Source organism: Microplitis mediator, chromosome 7, assembly GCF_029852145.1.
Source record: "Microplitis mediator isolate UGA2020A chromosome 7, iyMicMedi2.1, whole genome shotgun sequence".
In the NCBI taxonomy this organism is placed as follows: domain Eukaryota; kingdom Metazoa; phylum Arthropoda; class Insecta; order Hymenoptera; family Braconidae; genus Microplitis; species Microplitis mediator.
In genome coordinates this window covers 14,226,900-14,254,478 of record NC_079975.1, presented here as the reverse complement: position 1 = coordinate 14,254,478, position 27,579 = coordinate 14,226,900, and the positions used below count along the sequence as shown (strand labels likewise).

Here is a 27,579-nt window from a genome sequence, read left to right as displayed (position 1 = left end):
AAGCTTGTAATGACTCCGACACATATATATATATATATATATATATATATATATATATATATATATATATATATATATATTGCAACCGGATATATAGTCACCTGGAATCCGTCAGGCGACGCAGCACGGCACATTCGTGGCTTACCTGTCTCGTCGAATGTTGGGCATCAGGTGATGATCACCACCGGTTCACAGCTTTGTACACTTTTCAAGCCGATCAGGGTAGCAGGTCAGGATAAGGGGTAGGCACTTACGTACTAAAGCAGTAAATGCGAGATTTAAAAAAAAAACAAATTCGACTTTATTTAATTCCACAACACACGAATTACGTCCATTCCAAGCCGCAAGCCAAACTCACGTCGCAAACTCGATATGAACAAAAAAAAAACAAAACCTCAATTTAGACTCGATATAAACAAAAAAAAAATTCTCCATTCAGCCCGTCCGGCCAACCACCGGTACCACGTTAATGCACCACGTCTATTAGATGACAACTAGTCTCATTCGCACACCTCTCCCACGCCGCATATACGACCGATCAACTACCTTGTAGAGTTGACAGCCCCGGGATGTCAATTCATATCCGCTCGTCTAACGTTCCGCAACTACAGATTCCTTCCACGATAATTTACCGACAATTTTTACGGCTCGCCATACGACACCGCTCTAAACGTCAACACGCTGTCAACTCTCGCCGTTCTACGACCACAACGACGTCCATGAGACGGCAATCGGTCTCTCCCGCCGATTTTAACAACGCGACGAGGCTCAAGTCCAGATTACCCAACCTCCCGAGGATTGAACAATGGTAATCAATATTGCAATAAAACAAAGTTGTTAATTAAAAAAAAACAAAACCAACAAAAACCAAAAAAATATAATATTCGTACTAAAACGCAATTAATCACAATAAAAAACGATTAAAATAATAATAATAATAATAATAATAACGATGGATGTCGCTGCCCAATTCATAACATATATTTTAGCAATGTTAATTGATAATTAATAAAAAAAATAATACAATATAACGGTGGGCCCTGGCTACTCCGTGTCTAGTAGCCACGAACCACAGTTAATCAATATTTCCCGAATTTATTTAATTCAATTATTAATTATTTTAATCTTAAATTTAGGTCGGTTATCATTGGTTCTGAAATCGGGAAACTTCATGTATCTCAGGAGTGAATATGCTCGTCCTGACTGGACACGCGGCTGAAATAGACTTATAACTATAGGACTCCGGTGATAATTACGTTATAGGCTCGATAAAAGTTTAATTGACAAGTTTATTTAACCAAAATCCCCATAATATATACAATTTTCCCCTTTTCTTAGACTACAATAATTTTATGTCTATTCACAAATGATTCGAAGAAACTTATAGACTCGAGACGCGCGTGTTTCTTATAACGAGCGGGAATAAATGATAAGTAATTAACTGCGTTGAAGAGAGAGAAATCTACTTGCAAGAAACCGTACAATCTTATTTATATATATATATATATATATATATATATATATATATATATATATATATATATATATATATATATATATATATAGACGTGTCAAACAAAGGCTGTAGGACTTACTGTAGGCACCGGTCGTCCCTGCATGGCTTCTTCGAAATCTCTCGGCAGCAAAGTCCTGGTAAAATCCAAAGTCCCTGGCTTGGTGATAAGGCAGTTGGTCCCTTGGTGTCCTACGAAACCACGAAACCACGAAACCATGATCAGAAATTATACGAGAGAGAGAGAGAGAGAGAGAGAAACAATGGAAGCGAGAGAGCCACACTCTCACGTCTTCAATCGCTGCTGCACGGTTACACTCCCCGTCGCCAGACCTGAGGTTGGGGCTCGGAAGCTGAAACGGACCAATTAAATTTTTTAGACAAATAAATTGGTTGGTAGTGACAAGTTTATTAGCTTATACAGGTTTTTCAATATAACAACCAAAAATCACTCTTCCGCTAATTGTGCGGGCGCAGCGGGGTCAACGACCACCTCCTCATCGATAATGAGTAAATCCGAGTCGTCGGACTGGTCGTCCATCTCCTTTTCATCCTCGGCTAAGGGGTCTTTCTGTGACCCTGGCTTGGGCAGGACCTAGTCATCTGCAGGGGCGACCAAGACTAGCTCGGGTGCAGCTGCTACAGGCGCATAAGTAGCCAGCTCCTCGGCTTCAGCTGAGGTCAAGACCTCATCCCCCATAAGGTCCCAACGGGTTCGGTTGAGAGCCTTAGTGACCTCGGTTGATGATGATGGGTGTGCAAGAGGCACGTAGAACGGCTGGACGAACCGGGCCGATGATGGGCGACTCTCCAGTTGTTCCACAGCCCGAGTTAAAGTGCAGCGCTTCTGCCAACGCGCTGAAGAGTCTGGTCGTGCAGTGGGAGCGACCACCATGTGACAGAGCACTGGTTCTTTTGTACGTGCTGATGCCTCGCCAACCTCAGGATGTGGTGTACGTGGTCGGTGTGACGGCGGGAGTGGCAATCCTAGATGTAACCTTTCCGACAGGAAAGCGTTATTTCTTTCCCGACGCATAATGGTACGGCAATGCGTCTCGTTACGAAATACTCCCAGTTCTCGGGCCATCTGCTCTCGGACTCGGCGGTCACGTTCTTCTCTCTGAAACAAATTAAACGGTTTTCATCAGCCTCTGACTGCGCCTGGGCAATTGTAAATCGGGTACATAATGATTGCCTAAAATTTTCCCAGTATCTGATTTTAACTCGACAACTAAAGGGCTGATGATTTTATTAACAATGGCTGGCCCCAAAATTTTGTTAGCCAAACTAGACAAATGTTTATCAAAAAAATTTTTAAATTTTCTATTTAGGTAACATACCGAATCACCCACCTGTAGTTTAGGTGGCTCTAATGCACATAGATATGGCATTCCAGGAACATTAACAGAACCTGGTTCCTCAGATTCATCAGAACCAATTGACTCAGTAAAATCACTAACTTCGAGAATTTCCAAAATATTTAGGGGGGTTTCATTAAAATTATTCCGATCAAAATTTTCACAAATCTCTTCAATTAAATTATTAGACTCTAGTAAATTAGCCGTGGGCTGTGCTTCTTCCTTCAAGCCTTCCCATCGGTTAATTTCGTCAGTATTTAAAACAAATAAATTAGTTAAAACAGGACAATCTTCTTTTAAGACAAACAAATTATTAAAAACCGATAAACCGTTAATGTTATCGTATATTTTACAAAATTCCATGAAAGTGTCCTTTTCGGCACACAAATTCTCTACTCTATTACCACTACAAATATCGTCCTCATTATCGAAGCTACTTAGATTATCTGCTTCTAGATCAAAATTATTTTCGACGATAGTTGGGTCACGTAGGTCGATTATATCGACCTCAGTCTCAAATTTATTTATCATTAACTATATCGGAGCCAGTAATATTCAAACTTTGATTTTCTAATATAATTTCACCGATTTGTTCACTACTAGTGAACTAGACACCAAATTTTATCATAAACTTCTTTCATCGGACCGACGGTACTCACTAAGACGCCGTCAGGTTCCGAGTTTTTATTTACTAAACTTTCATAATATAAATTTTCGACCGAACCGACAGTACTCGCTAAGACGCCGTCAGGTTCAGAATTTCTATTTAAAGTGTTTGCAGGATTTCTTTCAAATTTATTTGGTTTGTTTAACCAGATTTGGTGCGCGCGATAATTACTAGAGCTCCGATTTCCCCTTATTATTTGTTTAACCGATCTTCTGGATTTCGCGCCCTTTTTCCTCGGGGAATAGGAGGGCGAAATTAGTTTATTGACAAATCAGGATGACTGACTTCACCAGCACTGATCGACTGGATTTCGACGCAGTCAGGCTGGTCATTATTGTAATTATTATTTACATAATTATTTACATTAGAATTATAAGACTGATTACCGCCATTATTTCGGTTGTCATTTGTTCTAAAATTACCCGGAGTAAAATTCGGGCTTGCTCTGTTAGTATTATTAAAGTTAGATTGCCCACGATTCGAATTAAAATTATTTCTATTTACATTAGGATTAGTATTATTATTATTTCTATCATTGTAATTCATTTGGGCAGGACCATTTGACCGATGGGAATTGAAATTTTGGTTAAACCCATTCTTGGGTGGGCCACCATTAGCTTGAAAGCAATTTTGTCTGATATGTCCTGCTCTAAAATAAAAATTGCAGACATCGACTCTAATATTATTACACTGCTTAAATGTGTGACCATTTTGTCCACAATTAAAACAGAAATTTTGGTCTAAATTACGACCAGCAGTAGCTTGACTATAGGAGCGCGGTGTAACGTTAGAATTGCCGTTATTACTCGCGTTATTGGAATTTCGTGCCCGATTATTTTGAGAACGATAGGATGAAAAATTCTGTTGAGGAGGTTGCACCGTTGCTGCCGACGCACAAACAATAAATTGACCGTCCTCACCCTCACGAATTTCTTCTATAATGAGTGGTTGTTTTCCATTCATCATATCAACCAAACTAGGGGTACGTGGTAACGTATGTACTGCCGAAAATCGCGATTTTTCTTTTGTTTTAGGGTGTGTTTTATCTAATGGTTCAGACGCACGTTTATTTTCTTCGAGTAGCACAACAGCCTCATGCAATACTGCTAACAGGTCGTCATAATTATTTACTGACCTGGAAAACACCTAAGTTGAGAGAGCTCTAGGTAGATGATTACGTATACACGTAACCTGTTCCGATTCAGGAGGGGGGTTACGCATCTCACCGTATTTCTGCTGTACTTTAAATACGAAGTCGATTGAAGATTCACCGGCTTCTGGTCTTAACTGACCAATTTCCATTAATAATTGTGTGTCTGTTTTGTGTGAGCCAAATGCTCGTAAAAATTCCCGTTTAAAAAGGTCATAATCTGTCCAATGCCTACTGTACGCATCATACCATTTATTAACTTTACCGACAAAAATATAGCCAAGAATTGTCACTAAATATGTCATAAGCCAACCCTCACGAAACGCCATGGCTTTAAATGAAGCCAGAAAACTATTGGCTGACAAATCGCCCTGCGGATAGCGTACAGGCCACGCTCTCGCGATTTCTCTGATATCCCGCCATTTACGTAGTGAGATCGCCGCGACATCGGATGTTCTCGAATTATTCGTTCTGGGTTGCTCGATAAACCTTTGGTATATTTCGCCGCTATTATCATTTAAATATCTATCTGGATATCTACCGGCATCTAAATCATCATCGCCGTTGTTACCATAATTATTAATCAAGTTGTTGTTATTTAACGCACCGAGGTAATTATAATCGTTGGTGTAATGTATGTAATAATACTATAGAGTGCGTTGGCGTCAGTCTTGCTTGTACGCTGACATCCAACGTCTCAGGTTCCGGCATTCTGACTATGGGCCTGCTACGAGTAACATGTAATTAGCAATAGCAATAAATAAGACTGTGTTATTAATTAGTGTTGCTCTTATATTATATACCTCATCCATACTATTAGACATTTCATTGGCGACGAGGATAAAACAAGTGTTAAGTGTCATTTGTGTACCGTGTTAGTATAATGTCGCTTGAGGAGCAAAAGAAACAAATAGCGCACGAGAAGTCGGTGCTAGAAAAAGAGCGCCAAACGTTAATGGCGGAGCATCAGAAATTGTTAGAGTGGCAAAGTCGGCTCGAGAACGAAGAAAGACTGATAAATCGTAATACAATGAAGGTGCAAGAGTTACAGAACGAGTTAAATAAGGTACTGGCATTGGTAAAAAGTAGTGGACAGGTAGGGATCGCGACTGGTAGCATTGGCAGCATCAATGAGTTCAAAAATGGAGAGGAGGATTGGAATGTGTGGATCGAAAGATTTAGCCATTATGCGACGGCAAATGGGATTATGGACGAGAGAAAGAAAGCGACACTCTTATCAATGGTTGGAACGAGTACGTATGCATTATTGAGAGACCTATGCAGCCCAAGGATACCAGCTGATTTGACGTATGACGAACTATTGCAAGTGTTGAAGGAGCACTTTCAGCCGGAATGCAACACAATTTCTGAACGGTACAAATTTAAGGAATGCAATCAGACAAAAGCCGAGGATATCAGGCAGTTTGTGGCTAGATTAAAGAAAGCGTCGGTAAATTGTGGCTTTGGAGCGACATTGGAAGACTGCTTGAGAGATCAATTTGTGTTCGGACTGTACAGCACAAATATTAGAAAGAGGATACTGCTGGAAGCAAATTGTACGTTTGCAAAGGCCAAAGAAATTGCATTATCGTCATAAGCATCGGCAGAGGACGTTCTACAGATGACAAACGGTGTGACTCAGAGTATGGAAAGTGAGAATTTAGTCAAGAATGTGCACCGAAATTACGATAAGCAACAAATTCCAGGAAATAATAGTGGCAGTAGATGCTTCTGTTGTGGTAAGCTTAATCATATAGCCAAAAACTGTAGATTTAGAAATTACACATGTAATAAATGTAAGAGGCGTGGCCATTTGAGTGCTATGTGTAAAGTGAGAAGCCGTGGCAACAACAATGATAATCCGATTAGCCCGGATCAGAATTATAGAAGAGGTTCTCAGACGACTAGACATAATTATGTCGAAGGTTATGCAGACTGTCGGGTCGATTGAGCCATTGACAATGGTTTTGAAGGTCCAGAAAACAGACATACAATCCGAAATCGATACCGGAGCATCGATTTCAGCCATATCGAAGGAAAAGCTTGACCAAATTGGTCAATTAAAGTGTATACCATTGATAAAAACACCGAGGAAGTTTCAATCGTACCATGACTCCACTGGGAGTCCTCAAGGTAGACGTCGAACATGGACATCGTAGTGTAAAGCTGGATTTATATGTTTTCGGAGGGGGAAACAAGCCAATCATCGGCAGAGGCTGGAACAAAACATTCGACTTGATAGCTGTAAATACGAAGCCGAAAGAAAGCATTTATTTTATCAGCGGCAGAGAAGAATCTGTCAAGAAGCTATTACGGGAGTTTCCGGAAGTGTTCTCAGGTACATTGGGCAGATATAAAAATAAAAAGATGAGACTTAAATTGAAACCAGATGCAACACCAATATTCCGGAAAGCAAGACCTGTACCATATTCATTGAAGAAGAAGATAGAAGACGAACTCGATCGTTTGGTTGGAGAATTAATTAATGTAACGGGGCCGTTAAGCCCAACTCCGTTTGACGGGAGGCCGATACCTCGCCCTTTTGGGCATACTCGCGCTGCGTAATCCCTATTGTATATACTGAATTCACCATATATTATAATAGCGAAATATGAGCATAAGCTCATATTAACTTAGCCATTAGGCATGCATTGCATGTGGGTGTCTCACCAACAGCCACCACGAGTCCTACCTCACTCGGCCTCCCATTCCTGCCATCCCAGGAAATAAAGAGACTCTGATCGAAATGGGGCTTGGAAATGGGGCCCCCATGGTACCAGACTTCAGCTCTGGTGAACTGCTTGCATAGATTAGTGGTGGGACGCAAGTTCTCCCCATACCCTATGTAAAGGGCCACTCCACTTGTTTCTTTCGGGTTCCCACAAGCAATTATCCGCTTGTTTCGAAACGTCCCCTCTAAGATTTTCTACTTTCCCCAAGTCAGATAGCACACTAATTATTCAAGCCAAATTAAAGTTGGGCGGCTTGGGGGGAGTTGGGCGGCTTGGGGGGGAGTTGGGCGGCTTGGGAGGAGTTGGGCGGCTTAGGGGGTGTTTGGTTGGAGAAGGAATCATCGTGCCAATCAAGGAAAGTGAGTGGGCAACACCTATAGTACCGGTATTCAAGAAGAACGGACAATTACGCATATGCGCCGATTATAAAGTAACAATCAACCCACATCTAGAAAAACATCATCACCCAATACCAAGGATCCAAGATTTGATGGCGGATGTCGAAGAAGCTGAATTTTTCTCAAAATTTGACCTTTTAAACGCGTACCAGCAATTCTTATTGGATGAGGAGTCTCAGAAAATTGCGGCTATAATTACGCAGAAGGGCTTATTTGCATGTTTAAGACTGTTCTTTGGAGCTAAACTGGATCCAGAGATGTTCCAGGAAGAAATGGAATTAATTCTAGAAGGAATTCCAGGTGTCAAGGTTTTCTTCGACGATGTACTTGTATACGGCAAATCAAGAAGACAGCACGACGAGCGCTTACGCGCAGTATTAAAAAGATTTAGAGATTGTGCATTAACAGTTAGACCAGAGAAGTGCGAACTATGGGTTGAGGAAGTGAAATTTCCTGGATTCGTGTTTAGTAAAAAGGGTATCAAGATGGATCCTAATCTTGTAACAGCATTGAAAGAGACAAAAGCGCCGAAAGATGTACCTGAATTACGTCGTTTCCTTGGTACGTTAAATTACTACTCCAGATTCATATCAGACTATGCAACTATGACTGGTCCATTATGTAAATTACTTGCCAAAAACCACAAGTGGCAATGGACTGACCAACACCAAGAAGCATTTGAAAGAGCCAAAGGACATCTAGTATCATAAGCGCTATTGATGTATTTTGATCCATCGAAACCTATAATAGTCACGTGTGATGCATCACCATGGGGACTAGGAGCTGTATTGGCGCATGAAACTCAAACAATGGGATATAGACCTGTGATGTACGCAGCGAGAACACTGAATAAGTCGGAAAAGAATTATTCTCAAATTGATCGAGAGGCCTTAGCAATCATCTTCGCTGTAAAAAGTTTTCATCAATATATCTATGGTCTCCGATTCACTCTGGGAAGTGATCACAAGCCGCTGATGTATATCTTCGGTGAAAAGAAAGGTGTTCCTGTAATGTCAGCGAGTAGGCTACAGCGTTGGGCAGTGTTATTATTGGCATATGACTTCCAAATTAAACATATCAGTGGAAAAGACAACTTGGTTGCGGATTTTTTATCAAGACTACCGGACCGAACTCAACAGGACAGTGAAGTCGACGATGTTGAAAATGAGTATTCATATTTTAATTTTATTGTTGATAATTCTCAAATCATTGATGTAAGCGTTTTAAAAATAGCGACAGAAGCTGATGAAATTTTGTTACAGGTAATTAAAAATATGCGAGAGGGCTGGCCAGTCAATGTTCTAAGGAGCTGAGTCCATATAAAACTAAACAGTTGGAGTTGTCTATAGAGAATAGTTGCGTCATGTGGGGTCATCGCGTAGTAGTACCCGAAAAATTGCGCAATAAAATATTAAAAATGTTACATGAGACACATTCAGGTATAGTTAAAATGAAGTCGATTGCTAGGTCCTACATTTGGTGGCCAGGGATTGATAATGACATTGAAAAGCTGAGTAATTCTTGTGAAATTTGTTTGATGAACTCTAATAAACCAAACAGATCCACGCTACATGTGTGGCCTTGGCCGGAAGGACCTAACATTCGAATTCATGCAGATTTTTTAGAATTTGCTAAGCGAGATGCATATTTAGTAATAATTGACGCGTACTCGAAATGGGTGGACATCAGAGCTATGAAAGACATAACGGCTCCAACGACAATAGCGGTGTTCAGAACATATTTTGCAAATTGGGGTTTACCCATGTCGTTAGTCACTGATTATGGACCAACATTTACATCTAAGGAATTTAAAGAATTTTTAGAGAGACACGGTGTAATTCACATGTTGACTGCACCATATCACCCTGAATCTAATGGTTTAGCTGAAAACGCGGTTAAGTCATTCGAAGCTAAATTTAAATTACTGTTGTTAAACGGATATTCCAGAGCTGAAGCACTTGATAGTTATTTATTTTATTATAGATCAACACCTCACGGTACAACGGGTTTAAGCCCGGCGGAATTACATTTAAAGAGAAAAGTCCGAACTAAATGGGACTTATTAACGAATAAAACTAGAGACAAAGTTGAAAATCAGCAAGCGGCTCAGCAAAGGAATTACCGTGGTAATAGATCTGAAAAATTTGATGTAAATGAACGAGTAATCGTTAGAGATTATAGTAATAAGTCGTGGTGCCCGGCTATAATATTTAAAATATTTAGTCCAATTACCTATAAGGTACGCACTGATGATAACAAGATATGGAAAAGACATGTGGATCAAATTAAGAGATTTAAGGGGGAGGAGAATGAGGTTGAGAATAGCGTGGGGAACGAGATGTCATTAAGCGAGTCGAGTCAAGTAAATGTTTCTGAAGCTGAGGTAACGAAACTGGTCGAAAGCGAATCAGACGTCAGCCATTCTCGCAGTAATAGTTTAACCAGCGTTAAGGGATTGAATAAGAAGGTGGTAGCTCCACTGACCAGAACAACGACTGTGCCGGTTGTAGCTCGTAAGTCATTTCGAATTCGTAAACTACCTGTACAGTTAAATTTATAACTGATCATATTTAATTATCTACGACGATATATCTTGATAGATCTTGATTCAAATTTATAATGATTGTAAGAGTACGTGTGTATATGATGATGTTATAATGTTCTCTTAAAATAAGAAGGGAGGAGTGTAATGTATGTAATAATACTATAGAGTGCGTTGGAGTCAGTCTTGCTTGTACGCTGACATCCAACGTCTCAGGTTCCGGCATTCTGACTATGGGCCTGCTACGAGTAACATGTAATTAGCAATAGCAATAAATAAGACTGTGTTATTAATTAGTGTTGCTCTTATATTATATACCTCATCCATACTATTAGACATTTCAGTTGGTATTATTATTCTGCGTTTCAATAGAGTAATTGTCACCATTTAAATTATTATGAGTATTCATATTCGAATTTAAATTATTATTATTTATTCTGATGGGGTAATTATTTAAATTATTATTTGTATTTATATTTGAATTCGAATTATTATTTATTCCGATAGGATAATTATTTGACGTATTACTTGTATTTATATTTAAATTATCACTGTGGACATTATTGGTTTCACTGGTACCAGGTCGTTCATTAACCGGGAGGGCTGCAGATGTCATAGCCCTGGTGTCTTGCGTCAAGTGTCCTGTACTACACTCCCCGTCGCCGAAACTGTGAGTTACGGTGCGAACAGTTTGTGCATTTGATGGTACAGGCACTTGCGGAGTGACTTCCCGTTGAGGGTCAATAGAAAGTGCTAAATTCTGGATACAACTCATTATTTGAGCTAAAGCAGCTAGAGTTGCTCCATGTTCAGTCTGTGTGGGAACTGGAGCGATGCCAGGATAAGAAACGGATCCCGCATTAGGCTGAATCTGATGTAAATGTACCGGTGGGGGGTTTTCAATAAGTACCCCGTCCACAGACGCTTGTGAATTATTTATTCTAGAGTGTATTTGTTCAGTTGAATTACTACTCGGTGGGTCACTCGTTTGAATAGACCCCGGTGCGACCGTAATCGGTGTAGCTGTAACGGTGACCGGTGTATTTACACTTATCCAAAAAATTAAAGGAACAAGAAAATTTTATAAATTTGAAAAATTGAAGCTTGAAATCTCTAGTTTGAAGATCTTCCAGCAAAATATATTTTGGAGCGACGGTTTTTGCGAAATCATAAGAAAAAAGTCGAGACAAAATTTTTCTAAATTTTTTGGTTTTGTTTTTTAGGTCTACGGGGCCGTGAAAAATTTTTTCAAAAAAATGAATTCATGGCTCGTTTAGGAAATTTATTCAGCTACAATTTGCTTTTTTTTGTTTCTCTGTACGACAATTTGCTGCTGAGATATCAGCCTTTAAATGAAAAAGGCGCCTTTTGTCTTTGATTATTGATATCTCAGCAAGTAATGGTCACACAGTAATTTAAAGGGCAGTTTAATAAACTTGAATAAATTCCCTACAAGCTCCATTTTCGATTTTTTAAAAAAAAAATTTTTTTTCATCCTTGATATCCATTTGAAAAACCCACGAAAAACCCAGTGAACACATGACCTTATTTTGACGTCATACGTAGGTCATAGAAATGTCACGGCATCTGATGTAAATTTGATGTCAATCTGACGTTCTGCATGACTTTAATATGATGCAAAGCTTGTGACATCATATTGATGTACACATGACTCTTGTATGACGTCAGAGTTATGACTTATGTATTACGTACGTTTGACATAAAATCTACATCACATTATTACGTAGTAATAAAGTCATTATCGTATATCATAATGATGTAATTTTAAAATCATACATTTATGTCTGTAGCAAAGTCACGGTTATACGTAATATGGATGTCACTCTTAAATCATATCTTTACATCAGTGACAAGTCATTATTTTACGCAATGCTGATGTAATTTCCGAGTCATAGTTCTTTATCATCTATTTATTAAAATAAAACAATCATAGAATGAATTTTCAAAAATTTGTAAATGTGTAAAAATAACAACTAAACGATATAGATTTTTGGGTCCAAAGTAATCGATAAACTCGATAATAGATTATTCAGACGTTTTAGATTGAAACATTAGCATCATAAAAAAATTAATTTTATTTTTTTAAATGATATATCGAAATCATCATTTAGGATGACAAAGAAAATGTAACGACAGTTTGAACTCTTTTGATATTAAGATTATAAAGTTTAGTATCGCAATTTTTCAATCGATTAAATTTCATTCGGTTTTGTGCAATTGTTTAATATTTCGCAAAATTTTATATAAGATTTTTTAAATTTCACATCACAACAAAAAATTAAAAAATTTGATGAAACTTAATGAAATTTTAAACAATTATCATCGAGGCCGAAAAATATTGTTTCTATAAATTCTCATATAAGTTCATAAAGTATTTTAAATTTTGTAAAAATCTTTCACGAAAACTTATGAACATTGTCTTTCCCGGCATTTCACTCTAAATACATCAATTAAGCACGAGATTTGAACTCCCGTGATGTGGACCAGTGAGCAACGTTCAAGACTACCAGCCAAGAGGAACCGTGTTCGAACCCAGCAGACGCCCAGGATTTTTATATTATTTAACGTTATCTAATCTTGTTTCTGAATTCACAATACATTCGCGCGGTAATAATCAAACCAAAAATTCGGTATTTCATTTTTTTTTTTTTTTTCAAAAATATTTTTTCTGAATTGATAATTTTGACATCACCCATATGTCATATTGACGTCATAGAATGTCACACAAACATCACATTGACGTCATGTATACGTCATTAGTTTTACATCATAATCTTACGTAAAAAAGTGTGAAATAATGAGTCACACCTGACTCATTCGTGACTTATATCTTACGTAAATGATGACTTACCGTAAAGTCACTCTGACGTCAAATTTACGTAAATGTGTTTACTGGGAATGGCCATTTTCTGGTTTTTTAGTCAACTCATCGCTACTCTGCAAATATTGATAAAAAAAATAATGTTGCCAGGTAATTTTACAGCTTAATGTACCCCCAAAAACCCTGGAAATTTTCAGATTGATCCATTGAATCGTTTGTCCGGTCCGATTGCTCAAAGTTTTGCAAAACAATTAAAGGAACAAGTTTTGTTCCTTAAATTGTGTAATCATTACCAAAATGAAAAAATTAATTTTTTTTCGGATTTTCTTCCATTTTTGCGTTAGTTATTCAGTAAATGTAAGGTAAAGAGGAAAAAAAAAAATTTTCCAAAAAACGAGACCAAACAAGAATTTTTTTACATTTTTTTTTTTTTTTACGTTTCATTCGGGGGGTTATTTTTTTTTTCGTTTTTCGGAAAAAATTTTTTTTTTTTCCTCTTTACCTTACATTTACTGAATAACTAACGCAAAAATGGAAGAAAATCCGAAAAAAATTAATTTTTTCATTTTGGTAATGATTACACAATTTAAGGTACAAAACTTGTTCCTTTAATTGTTTTGCAAAACTTTGAGCAATCGGACCGGACAAACGGTTCAATGGATCAATCTGAAAATTTCCAGGGTTTTTGGGGGTACATTAAGCTGTAAAATTACCTGGCAACATTATTTTTTTTATCAATATTTGCAGAGTAGCGATGAGTTGACTAAAAAACCAGAAAATGGCCATTTTTCGTGGGTTTTTCAAATGGATATCAAGGATGAAAAAAAATTTTTTTTTGAAAAAATCGAAAATGGAGCTTGTAGGAAATTTATTCAAGTTTATTAAACTGCCCTTTAAATTACTGTGTGACCATTACTTGCTGAGATATCAATAATCAAAGACAAAAGGCCCCTTTTTCATTTAAAGGCTGATATCTCAGCAGCAAATTGTCGTACAGAGAAACAAAAAAAGCAAATTGTAGCTGAATAAATTTCCTAAACGAGCCATGAATTCATTTTTTTGAAAAAATTTTTCACGGCCCCGTAGACCTAAAAAACAAAACCAAAAAATTTAGAAAAATTTCGTCTCGACTTTTTTCTTATGATTTCGCAAAAACCGTCGCTCAAAAATATATTTTGCTGGAAGATCTTCAAACTAGAGATTTCAAGCTTCAATTTGCTTTTTTTTTTTTTCGATGCGATTATTTTTCACGAAAATACAGCCTTCCAAAAATCACTACAAAATTTATAAAATTTTCTTGTTCCTTTAATTTTTTGGATAAGTGTATTACCGTACTCGGTGTGGACGTAACGATAGTTGTGGTCATCGTAGTGACCATTGACGTGGAAGTTGGTACCGTCGCTGGGTTATTCCCTAAACTACGCCTAACTGGTGGTCTGTTCTGCAGTGGTGTACCTGCAGTAACAACCAGGCTTGGTATGTTGGGTAACGTAGGAGGGGGGCCCGACATCATCGAGTTCGCGGACGAAACGGTAGTACTCGACGTTATCGTACTCGTTGTCGAAGGTGGTGAGTGTACTACTCTGGATTGGTTACTCTGGTTCGATGAACCAACTCCGTCAAATATTACCTCCTCGCTATCCTGCCTACTCAGCTGTTTTGAGTTTTGGCGCGTCAATGGTCGAGCGTTAGTCATTATTTACTTTAAGATATTCGAATTAGAATTTTCCAATTTTTTCAATAATAGCTGGCAAGTTATCAGCTTACGAGCCCAAATTAGACTTAAATTTCAAATAGATTCTCAAGATTTTATAAATATTATCAGGAATATTTATTTATTTCCGGATTAAAATTATTTATTTTAAATGATGACAAATTTTTTAATCCCTAACAGTAACAGTTTTGTTTTATTTCATTTGTACTAAATTTAATCATTATTTTACTAGAAATCACTTCCGCAAACTGTTTATCCGATTACTTAGAAAATTATTATAAACCGGTGATTACTGATTTATTTATAGTGACTCATCAACCAACAGATTTATTTTCCACGGATATTACAAAGAGATGGTTTAATTTAAACCAGTACGAAGTAGATAAATAATTTAAAACTAAATCTTGCTCTTGATTGTGATTTTCAACGAAATTTTATTTTAGCATTAGTCTTTTATTTATTTTAATGAATTTACTATTCTCGTATAAGTAACTGTCACTGTTACCAAATAAAATTTTATATTTCCACAATTTATTTTCCTTTCACAAAGAGTTTATTTTGACGATTTCTATCTATTTATTTTGCTAAGTTTTTTTCTCTCGGTACTTATTGTTTGAATTAAGGATGACGCGTGCGACCAACGCGTAAGCCGACGAGTTTGACTTAGTCTACCCGACGCTTACCGGAATTCATCGATTTTTTCTCCGCACGTGTTTAATTTTAAATTTTTATCTCTTTCAATAATTTATTTAAATTCTATAAATATTATATTCATAATTTAATAAATTTTTGGGCAACCAATGCAACCAGCATAATTTTTGGTTGCATAAATTTCTCTCTTCAACGGTTATAGGGATATATTAATTTTAAAACTTCTCTGTAATTTTTATAATTATTGATCGGTATTATAAAACTATCACCAGGTCTTGAAATTTTCAGAACGAGGAACACGAGTTGGGCGCTAAATATAACGGTGGACCCTGGCTACTCCGTGTCTAGTAGCCACGAACCACAGTTAATTAATATTTCCCGAATTTATTTCATTTAATTATTAATTATTTTAATCTTAAATTAAGGTCAGTTATCATTGGTTCTGAAATCGGGAAACTTCATGTATCTCAGGAGTGAATATGCTCGTCCTGACCGGACACGCGGCTGAAATAGACTTATAACTATAGGACTCTGGTGATAATTAAGTTATAGGCTCGATAAAAGTTTAATTGACAAGTTTATTTAACCAAAATCCCCATAATATATACAATTTTCCCCTTTTCTTAGACTACAATAATTTTATGTCTGTTCACAAATGATTCAAAGAAACTTATAGACTCAAGACGCGCGAGTTTTTTATAACGAGCGGGAATAAATGATAAGTAATTAACTACGTTAAAGAGAGAGAAATCTACTTGCAAGAACCCGTACAATCTTATATATATATATATAGACGTGTCAAACAAAGGCTGTAGGACTTACTGTAGGCACCGGTCGTCCCTGCATGGCTTCTTCGAGATCTCTCGGCAGCAAAGTCCTGGTAAAATCCAAAGTCCCTGGCTTGGTGATAAGGCAGTTGGTCCCTTGGTGTCCTACGAAACCACGAACACTTATCGTTTTAAACACAAATACTAAAGCACTATATCTTTATGAAATTTTACAATGAGAGGTTTTGAAATAATTTTATAGAGAGGTCACTTGCTGCGCTAAAACTGCCGCCAAGACTCAGCGACACTCGCAGATCAGAAAATATACGAAAGAGAGAGAGAAACAATGGAAGCGAGAGAGCCACACTCTCACGTCTTAAATCGCTGCTGCACGGTTAAAACAACGAACTACTATACTCCAAGTACTACATGGTGTACCAGCCGAAACAACTCGAACCGGTCTCACCCGATGACACAAGCGGCAACTCGTGATGGAGTTTGCCGGCAAAACAACATTAGGTCACCCCAGACCAAATAAAAAAATCAGTCTGTCAGTTGACCCTGCGGGCCAGCCCCAAAACTTCCCGCTGTATTCGAGTTCAAGAACCTCGAAAACATTATTGTGAATACATTATCGAGCTCTTCGAGCTCGAAAATACGTTTGTATGTTTTTGTTTTCGAAAAAAAACGTTTTTCACCATTTTTTCTCCAACGATATTTCTCAAACGAATAAACCGATTGAGACGGTTGAGGTGGCAATCGACGCGTTTTGTCAAGTTCTAAAGCTGATCAAATTTTGGATTTGATTTATTAAGTAGTTTTTGAGATATTTCAGAAAAAATAAAAAATTTTTTTTTTTTAATTCTTTCGACAGCGGTTTCTCTTGAACGAATGAACCGATTTTGATGGTTGAGGTGGCATTCGACGCGGCTTATAAAGCTCTAGAGCCCAGTCTATTTTGGAATCAATCCATCGAGCACATTAAAAGTTATCCAAAAAAACATTTTTGATAAAATTTTATTTTTGGAATATCTCTGAACGAGCCCTACCGATCAAGCTCAATTTTCTCACGGCTTCAAGATATTGACAATCCGCGTCGAATGACACCTTAAAGTTCAAAATCGGTACATCCGTTCAAAAAATACAGGTATTTACATACGTACGTACGTACGTACGTACATACATACATACATACACTCGGACATCATCTTGAAATTAGTCAGAATAGCTTCCTAGGACTTCAAAACGTCGACATCTGATGGAAATTCGATTTTTGTAAATCGGACCGAAACCAATAACTTCCCGAATTTTTGAAAAATTACAATTTTCTTAGCGGGAAGTTAAAAATCTGTCTATCGGTTAACGCTGCGGGCCAGCCCTAAAACTTCCCGCTGTTTTCGAGCTCCTTGACCTCCTTGAGCTCGAAAACTTGGTTGTGAATAAATTTTCGAGCTCTTCGAGCTCGAAAATACTTTTCTGTGCCATTGTTTTCGAAAAAAACCGATTTTAGTATTTTTTTCTCCTACGATATCTTAGGAACGAATTGACCAATTTTAATGGTTGAGGCAGCAATCGGCGTATATTATAGAGTTCTAGAGCTGCTTAAATTTTGAAATTGTTTGGTTCAGTTGTTTCGAAGCTATTTGCAGAAAACCGTTTTTTACCATTTCTTTCTCCCACGATAACTCTCGAACGAATACTCCGATTGTGATGGCTAAGGCGGCAATCGACGCGTTTTATTAAGTTCTAGAGCTGATTAGATTTTAAAGTTGATCGTATAAGTCGTTTTTGAGAAATCATTAAAAAACTAAAAAAACTAATTTTTTTTTTCGTAATTTGCTAATATTTTCGAGTCTACTTAATCAAATGATCTGAAACTTTCAGAAAAGTTGATGGCCAACAAGCTCTTTCGAATGCCGCACACACACATACACATACATACAGACACTCGGACATCATTCTGAAAATAGTCAGAATAGCTTTCTAGGACCTCAAAACGCCGACATCTGATGAAATTTCGATTTTCTCAAGTCGGGGTGAAAACAATAACTTCCCAATTTTTCGAAAATCGTCGATTTTCTTAGCGGGAAGTTAAAAAAACTTAACAATTACGAGTGGACGCAGTGACCTGCCAAGTGATCTGTCAGAAATAATAATCCAAATAAAAAGAAAAGGAAAAGAAAAAGGAAAAAAAAAAATTTAGTATAATAAACCATTTCTGGAGTATTAATAATGAATCCATTTAATGATTGGAAGTCATTGGTGACCACGTGTCGGCGTCTAATTTTTCGAAATTTTTCGAAAATCCCATCATGAGGACAAATACAATGGTTAGATTTTTATGAAATCTACCAAACCCTAAATGGTGAAATTTTGAATTTCGCATAACTTTTCGAAAAAAATTTTTGAAATTTTTTCCTTTGGGCGCAACTTTGTTTTATGATAAAAGCAAACTTGTGACCAAATTTCATTCAAATTGGAAGGGGTCGATTCCAACTATTGGTCGATTTGACATGGAATGACCCATAAGTATTATTACGGTATAAATGCGGTATGTTTGTGAAATTTTATTACCTTATTAATACCGTAGATATATTGTGTTAATACCAAATTTATATAGGAACTATACCGTATTTCTATTGTGATTATACCATATTTACGCTCTCGCTGTACCGTATTTGTACGATGATTATACTCCACTTGTATGGTTTTTATGCTGTACTTAAACGTTGGTTACACCGTATTGATACGGTGGCTATACCTCATTTACCTATTGGTTACACGGTATTCATACAATGTTCACATCGTATTTATACGGCGTTAATGCCGTATGAATATGGTGATTATGTTGCATTTATACGGTGATTATGCCGTCTCACTCTCACAAGCTGAAAAATACTTTTCATATCTTTCAGTTTTATTAACAAGCAATCTTCTGATTTTCTAACAGATACAATGTGTCTTATTACTACTTGCATTGTTGAATGACTCATCTTTTCTCTATGATTTACTTTCAATTGTTTAATAAAAAAATACAGTTCATTTTCACTTTCATAAAAAAAAACTATTTTCAAAAAAATTTCTCGAATATTAAAAAATAAAACTCTTAAAACTGGTAAAAATTTTTCAATTTAAACATGAAAATTTGTTGACTTGAAGGAAGAGAATTTTGATTCAAGATAAAAATTTCAAGATAATTATTTACTTGGTGCAAAATTTTTTGAATCAGGAATTTTTTGTGGATTCGAGTAAACTGTTTTTTTTACACTGAGAGGATAAATCATTTGAGTCGAATGAGATTTGTTTCACACAAATAAATCCCATATTTTAATGGACTCATTCAATATTTATTCGAGACAAATAAATGCGTTTATTTCAACCAAATGAAAACTTTCTAACTATAGACAAATATCCTACTTGAATGTAAGTCATATACATCATTTACTTAAATATAATGTCAATTTGTTATACATATATGAAGTCGACGGGGAGGCATATTGGACACGGGGTAAAATGGATTGTAAATTAAAAAAATTATATATATATTGTATCGGGTTTTTCAACACCGGGGATCTACCGGAGTGAAGTCCGAATACACTTACGATTTTTGACTACCTTGTTCAAAATTTATAGTTGGGCGCCAGGTGATTTTATAATCACCAAATAAACAATTATCGAAAATGTCAGCTCCGGATGGCGGATCGGGGAAAGGTCAGGCACTTAAGATTACGATAAAATGATTGATCAGAATGAATACAAAATAATCGGTCGTATATTGAACAAAACAAAATAATCATTCGGTATCACACATGAAAAATAATCGGCTTACGAAACAAAATATTAATTTGCCGGTTTCGGCTGACTCGATATAAACAAAAAAAACACAAATTGCTCGTAGAAGTCAAAAACACAAAATCAGTTCGTTACTTGAAGAAAACAGTCGGTTGTCGAAATAAAATAAACTTATTTTATTTTTCACGCACACATACAACGTGCGTTTTATCGGAATACTAGACGAGTAGCGTCAGAGTATTGTACACGGCAAGACTCTACTGCCGTACAAATGAGACACGGATAATCCGTAATTGTCGGAATTGCTCGATGAAATAAAATAAAGTGATGAAATAATATTTTACTTCGGTCACGCGTAAAATTGCACTATCATACAATTATCACGCGTAATTAATTATTACATCAAATTCGCACAAACGCACTTATTTGTTCATTATTACATGCTGCGTAATCACAACTACATTCAAATTTGAATGTAGTTGCACTTCTGGCAAATAGAGGCAGCACCTACTGGGGCCTAGTGCTTGGCAATTCTAACTTGACTAGCGCAGTGCGACGCATGCGCGTATGCTTTTCCTGCCTCGTGTCGAGAAGACCGACGCCATTATCTTGCGTTCATATAATTTCAAGTGACACCACGTGATTTCGATAATCAATTAATTTTGCACTCATCTCGAGTAAATAAATAAAAGTAATTAATCAATTACATTAAGGGTTCATAACTCTCTATAAAAATATAATTATTTTGATAATTGCGAGCACCGGAGCTCATAAAATAAATAATGAAACCATCAAGAATTCCAGTGATCTACAACCAGTTCCTGAGGAGGTTAATTCAACGGAAACTCGTACAGGTGCTTAATTACTCCTGTATAAATTAATTCAAGTGCTCATCAAAATAAAAGACTCAGTTTCATTATTTATTTGATTATCATTATGCTCAATTTCTTAATTAAATTAAAAGTTATTTTTTGCTCAATAGCCTCTGCAATCATGCTACCACGTGTTCAACAAATAAATTAAAATCAGTGTAATTTATTATGACCTCATTAAAATCAATTAAATTAAGTGATCATTATTATTAAAACTCAATAACTAAATTAGTTATGTATTCAGTGCTATTGAAAATAGTAATCAACGTGTTCAATAATTAACTTCGCTCGGTAACCTCTGATTTCATGTTACTTTTTATTCTAACATTTTGCGATCAATTTAGTGTTCAATGAAACTCAACTTAATTATTTTAATTCGTTTATTTACTCGAGCTCAATTCAATAATTTGTATTCAATCATTTACGTATTTATGAGCTCAGACATTTAACAGTATTAATAAATTAAATCAACGATTTAATTTGTAACCCAGTGATTTTTGTGCTGTGACAAAGTTATTTGTTCACAAAAAAAATCAGATTATTGTTCACACAGATAATATTTGTTGTTCAAACTCGAATTGGTCGTACAAGTCGTAAATCGCGTTGGTCGAAATTGAAATCGGAATTGTTCTTTTAGTCGGAGTCGAATTGGTCAAATACAGAAAAACGCGGCCGTTCAGTACAGAGTCTATCCCGGATCTCTCGTTTGAATCCATGCGTCGGGTCGATTGCTCAGTCAAAGTCGGACTGGTGAGATAGATGTCAACAAAATTTGCTCACCGGGTAACGATATATTAAATTATAATTAATTTCAAACCCCGAGTCGATGTCGAATTTTTCATCATGTTACAATATACATACTCTCTTGATCTGAATCAGTGAATATTCACTGATTATCAATGAATATTTACTGATGTAAATATTCCCAAGTATATCATTGCCAATCAGTGAAATGTTACTGATTTAATCAGTAGAAATTTTTTTCACTATTGTAATCAGTAAAATTGTTAATGAATAAATTAGTGATCGTAGCAGATCTAATTACTCATAACTACTGATTCAGCTGTTGATGAAAATTGGTTCCACCTGTATTTTTAATCAATAAAGGATTAAATATGATAAATAAAGCAGGTAAACTTAATTCACTTTTTTAGACAATGGTTTTATTAATGTTAAATTATAATATAAACTTTAAGTACATAAAAACAACACTCATACTATTACACTAGCAATCATGTGGTATGATGAAATTATAAATTCGAACACTGGTAACTAATGCTTGTTATTCAAATTTTTAACAGGATTAAAAAAATAAAATAATTAAAAATAAAAAAGAAAAATGTTATAAAATAATTAGTTATTAATGAGAGACACATTATAATTCATCTTCTGAAGAGCGATTCTCACTTATCACAGCACGAGAGATATCAATATGAAGCGGTGGAACTATGGTATTTTTTTTTGTAGGCATATCAAAAATATAACAATCTATGAAGTTATAGAAGTGTTGAAGCTAGATTGGATACGACAAATTAATTACGTGATAAATTTTATAAAGAATATCGAACCCAACAATTAAATCAGCTTTGTCTGGTATAGAAATAAACCAACCTTGTATAATAATTGATTGTTTACATTGGCCATCAACTGATATCATGTGAAGCTAAACAGTTTGGGCCTTCGCTGTATTAACTCTAACTTCTTTCTCAAAATTCGGCAAATCAGTGACTTCCTAAAAAAAAAAGAAAAATTTTATTTAATTTGGGACTTCACATGATGAAAAATTTACACTTTAATAATAGAATTTTTTTTAATCTAGTACGATCAACTAATTGGATGAATTTCAATTAACAAGCATCGATGTTTACTTGATTAGATTATAATATACGCTTATGAGCTCAAACAACAACCATGAACAATGACTGATTATAATTATTTCATTGTTTGAAATTAATTTATTTAGAATAAACTGTCAATAATATCTTCAAAATTATTTAACACTGAGGCATCATCTATTATAGATTTCAATTTCTCCTGCAGCTCTTTGATAATTGATAAATTAGAATAATTTTCCATTGCAAATAGATTTAAATATTTATCTGTAAATAATGATAATATTTATTTCTAAACATAAAATAATAATTTTTTATAAACATAAAATAATTGTTAAGACAATTGCAGGTTATGAATTACCGAACAAATAAATCAACTACATACACAAACATATGTTCAATTAAGAAACATGAATAAGTTTCATTAATATATAAATTATAAATTAACTATTGTTTATCAAAATATTTTAAACTTACCGTAATAATAATGAAATATTAATTTAATGTAATATAAACACTAAATCCTTGATTGTCACTTATAATCAACCTTTTTAGTCTCTAACGTACAAGCTTTCAAGTAGATGGCACTCTTTACTGCTGTGAAGTAAATTCACCAATTAATCAGTAAACTGATTCAAAGCTACTGATCTTCCAGTAAATTTTGTAACTACTGAAAAAATCAGTAACTTTTTTACTGATTCAGTTTAAGAGAGTATATATTAGCGTGGGTCAAAAAAATCAACTATTTTTTTTTTTTACAAGTAACACGGAAAAATGGGTTGCTAGACACCTTAAAAAAATTCTCACCAAATATGAGCTCTTAATTTCAACAGGAATATGGCCCTCATCGCAGTTTTTTATGTTTTTCTCAGTCCAATAGAGAAAAATTCATACCTCATCATTAACTAATTGTACAGAAAAATGTTCTGGAAGAATTTTGTAGGAAATTTAATGCTCTACAAAAAAGGTATGTTATATTTTGATTTATCCGGAAAAAATAACATTTTATGTTATTTTTTTAACTTTTCAGCGCCTATATCTTTTGAACTAATCAACCGATTTTGACGTTTGAGGTGGCAATCGGCGCGTTTTCTTGAACTCTACAGTCGATTAAATTTTGAAATTGATCGGATGAGTCACTTCAAAGATAATAAAAAAAAACGTTTTTTAGCATTTCTTTCGCCATCGATATCTCTCGAACAAATTGACCGATTGAGATGGTTAAGGTGACGTTCGACGCGGCATACAAAGTTCTAGAGCTGATGAGATTTTGAAATCAATCGTTTAAGTCGTTTCTTAGAAATCACTAAAAAACTAAAAAAAAAAATTTTTTTTTTTCATTAATTCGCCAATATGTTCGAGTCTACTTAATCAAATAATTTTAAATTTTCAGGAAAGTTGCGGGCCAACAAGCTCTTTCGATTGCCACCTCAACCATCCAAATCGATTAATTAGTTAAAAAGTTACAAAGAGTTTACACACACACACACACACACACACACACACACACACACACACACACACACACACACACACACACACACACACACACACACACACACATACATGCACTCGGACATCATTCTGAAAATAGTCAGAATAGCTTCCTAGAACCTCAAAACGTCGACGTCTGATGATATTTCGATTTCTGCAAATCGGGGTGAAAACAATAACTTCCCGAAATTTCGAAAATCGTCGATTTTCTTAGCGGGAAGTTAAAAATAGTCGATTTTTTTGACCCACCCTAGTATATATGTATGTATGTGTGTGTGTGTGTGTGTGTGTGTGTGTGTGTGTGTGTGTTTGTGTGTGTGTGTGTGTGTGTGTGTGTGTGTGTGTGTGTGTGTGTGTGTGTGTGTGTGTGTGTGTGTGTGTGTGTGTGTGTGTGTGTGTGTGTGTGTGTGTGTGTGTGTGTGTGTGTGTGTGTGTGTGTGTGTGTGTGTGTGTGTGTGTGTGTGTGGTAGGAATGGGGGGTCTCTATAATTTCGATTATTGTGTGAAAAAATTATAGGTATTTTTAGAATCATTTTTCATCAAATAAAAAGAAAATAAGCAGGCTTAAGTATGTGTAATAATGAAACACTTATTTATTATTTTTTTACAAATCACGTTGACAAGTGACAATTTTTCCATTCCCAGTAACATCCATTTCCATACATCGTCTATATATATTTTTATCTAATTTTAATTTTTTTTTAGTTTCATGTTTAAGATACATCGAAATTTCGTAGCATTTAATATGAATAATGAAACCATTATTTAAGCATTCTTTGTAGATAATAAAAATATCATTTTTTTCAAATATTATTATGTTCGTAATTAATCCAAATAGTGGATGATTGTTAGCATCATTTTTTGTGTAAATAATAAACATAGGCTTATGAAGAGTTCCATTTACTTCGAGCCATGTCACAGAATATTATTTAATATCTTGAGAATATAGAAAATTATTTTTTAAGTAATTATCATCAATTACACCACCGTATTCAAGACGATCTTGTAAACCTATATTATTAAGAAACTTATGACAGCGATGTAATTGAATTCTTAATGTGACTGTAAGAATGATATTAACACGTGAATTAACTATATCTGCTTGAGCCTTCGAGCGCTTGTGGAATGATTCATATTTTGAACATAAAAAACCCTTTGGTGGTCCCATATTTCTTATTATGGACGCGATGTGTAAAATTAAATGATGCTTAGGCTTCAAATTTTCTTTTGATAAATCAATATATAATTGATTATGAATTTTTATCAGTTGCCCCAAATGTACAATTTGACTTTCAGAAATTGTTGGACTCTTACGATGTCAAAAATTTCGTAGAGATATAAATACAGCTCCCATACAGGATTATCAAATCAAATCGCCAATAATTATTCCAAAATACGTCACTAAACAGGACATTTCGGCGGCAGTAACTATTATACAGCCATTTCGAATATGATTTTTTGATATCGGCGACACTTGATTTCCGTGATTAAATTCAGTATGATCAAGATATTTCAGTCGATCATTCAATTGATCTGTCACGATATTTAAATATCGCGGCAGTCTCACATCCGGTCGGTGGGCAACAGATGGCAGCACACGCTGCTTACACGTCTCTTCATATATTATTATTATTATTATTATACTATTATTATTATTTAATGTATTATTTTCTTTTATTTATGGTGTGACTATTACTTGTTTAATTTACTAGATGAAAATTGCGGCCGAATCAGTAAAAATTACTGAATTTTATATACTGGTGGATGGATTTTACAGCCGCCGGGATAATTAATTACGCATTTATTTAGTTAATTATTTGATTATTATTATTATTATTTGGATTGGTTGGCGCATGCGCGGCAACGCAACAGTTGGTCTCGGTGAATTTATTTAATTTAAACAAATTTACGGGGTTTATAAATAAAATGAGGGAATATTTATGTATAATATTATATTATTAATTGGCTCTGGAAAAGGGAATGGCCATTTGAGGTCGGAAAGGGACAAATTACAGGCCAAACGCATCATTGCATCATGTTGATGTCAATGAGTGAATTAACATGCGACAGAAATAGTGCTCCATTGGTTGAAAAGAGAAACCATTACAAGATGGCGCCGGCCGAGGTGCCGGCATGGGACTCACGTGCTGCCATGGCCAGACGTGGATAGACTTTTGTACAAGCAAGGTGTGCTGTTGTTGCTGTGAAAATTTATTGATATTGTGACGCCATTTGAGTTGTTTTGGCATAATTGAAGAGTCACTGGCAATTTATATATTTGTTATTGATTGGAATTGTTTGCCGCTAATTAAATTTGCCACTAAACATCCACCAATGGAACCAATCAGAATTCTGTATTACGACGACGACTGTAAGTACCTTTGTGCTTAATTACATTGGCGTGTAATTTGTCCCGCGTTGGTGGCCATTGTTATTATATACCTCACGTGTGAGTGAGAGAGAGGTTTTCCATATATATATATATACATGTGCGTAATTCTTTGTCCCGGCGACAAAACTTAAACCCAAAACTTGGAGGGTAAATGTATGATTTTATATTAATAATTATTAGTGACCGTATATGTCATTGCCGGTAGATAATTATTAATATATTTATTGGTATTATTTTGTATTCGTTATTAATTATTGGTGACCGCAGATTATTGTCGGTAAATAATTAATTCCTTTATCCTTATTATTTTATTTATATTAATTATTGGTGACCGTGTATTGTTTACGGTAAATAATTAACATTAATTATTATTATTATTTTATTTATATTGAGTATTGGTGACCGTGTATTATTGTCGGTAAATAATTAATGCTATTTATTAATATTATTTTAATTGTTATTAATTATTGGCGACCGTGTATTGATGCCGGTAAATAATTGATATTATTTACAATTATTATTTATACATTCAAATCAGTATTTTTTTGAAGAGTGTGGGGAATTATTTATTTGGTTGCAATTTTAATTGTTATTGAATATTTACTCGTAATTAATTATTGTTTGAACTCATTTATTATTTTATGGTGATTATAATTTATATCATTTATTATTTGGGGTAAATATATACCCATTTGTTTATTGGTGATCAAAATTTACCAGTATTAAAATTATTTTATAATTATTTAATATCACCAGTGGGTTTTTATTTTTTTTGGATTAAATTTGCGGTGAATAATTAAATATCAGTTGTAATTATTCACATGATTATTATTTTCCACATTGGGTGATTATTTGGTATAATC

The 27,579-nt window shown here is 35.2% G+C and overlaps 3 protein-coding genes across 4 annotated transcripts in view; 2 read left to right on the top strand and 1 right to left on the bottom strand.

Moving 5' to 3' along the window:
• The window catches only part of LOC130672386 (synapsin), a 513,694-nt gene that overhangs the window by 49,420 nt on the left and 436,695 nt on the right, over positions 1-27,579 (top strand). The window lies entirely within an intron of this gene.
• LOC130671920 (uncharacterized protein K02A2.6-like) lies at positions 8,538-10,378 on the top strand. The gene is made up of 2 exons (XM_057476060.1): positions 8,538-9,080; positions 9,152-10,378. Exons 1-2 carry the CDS (start codon positions 8,538-8,540, stop codon positions 10,376-10,378), a joined length of 1,770 nt encoding a protein of 589 aa, XP_057332043.1.
• Positions 10,714-14,898, bottom strand: LOC130671919 (mucin-2-like). The gene is made up of 3 exons (XM_057476059.1): positions 14,538-14,898; positions 10,889-11,383; positions 10,714-10,718 (listed from the first exon to the last, which is right to left on the bottom strand). Exons 1-3 carry the CDS (start codon positions 14,896-14,898, stop codon positions 10,714-10,716), a joined length of 861 nt encoding a protein of 286 aa, XP_057332042.1.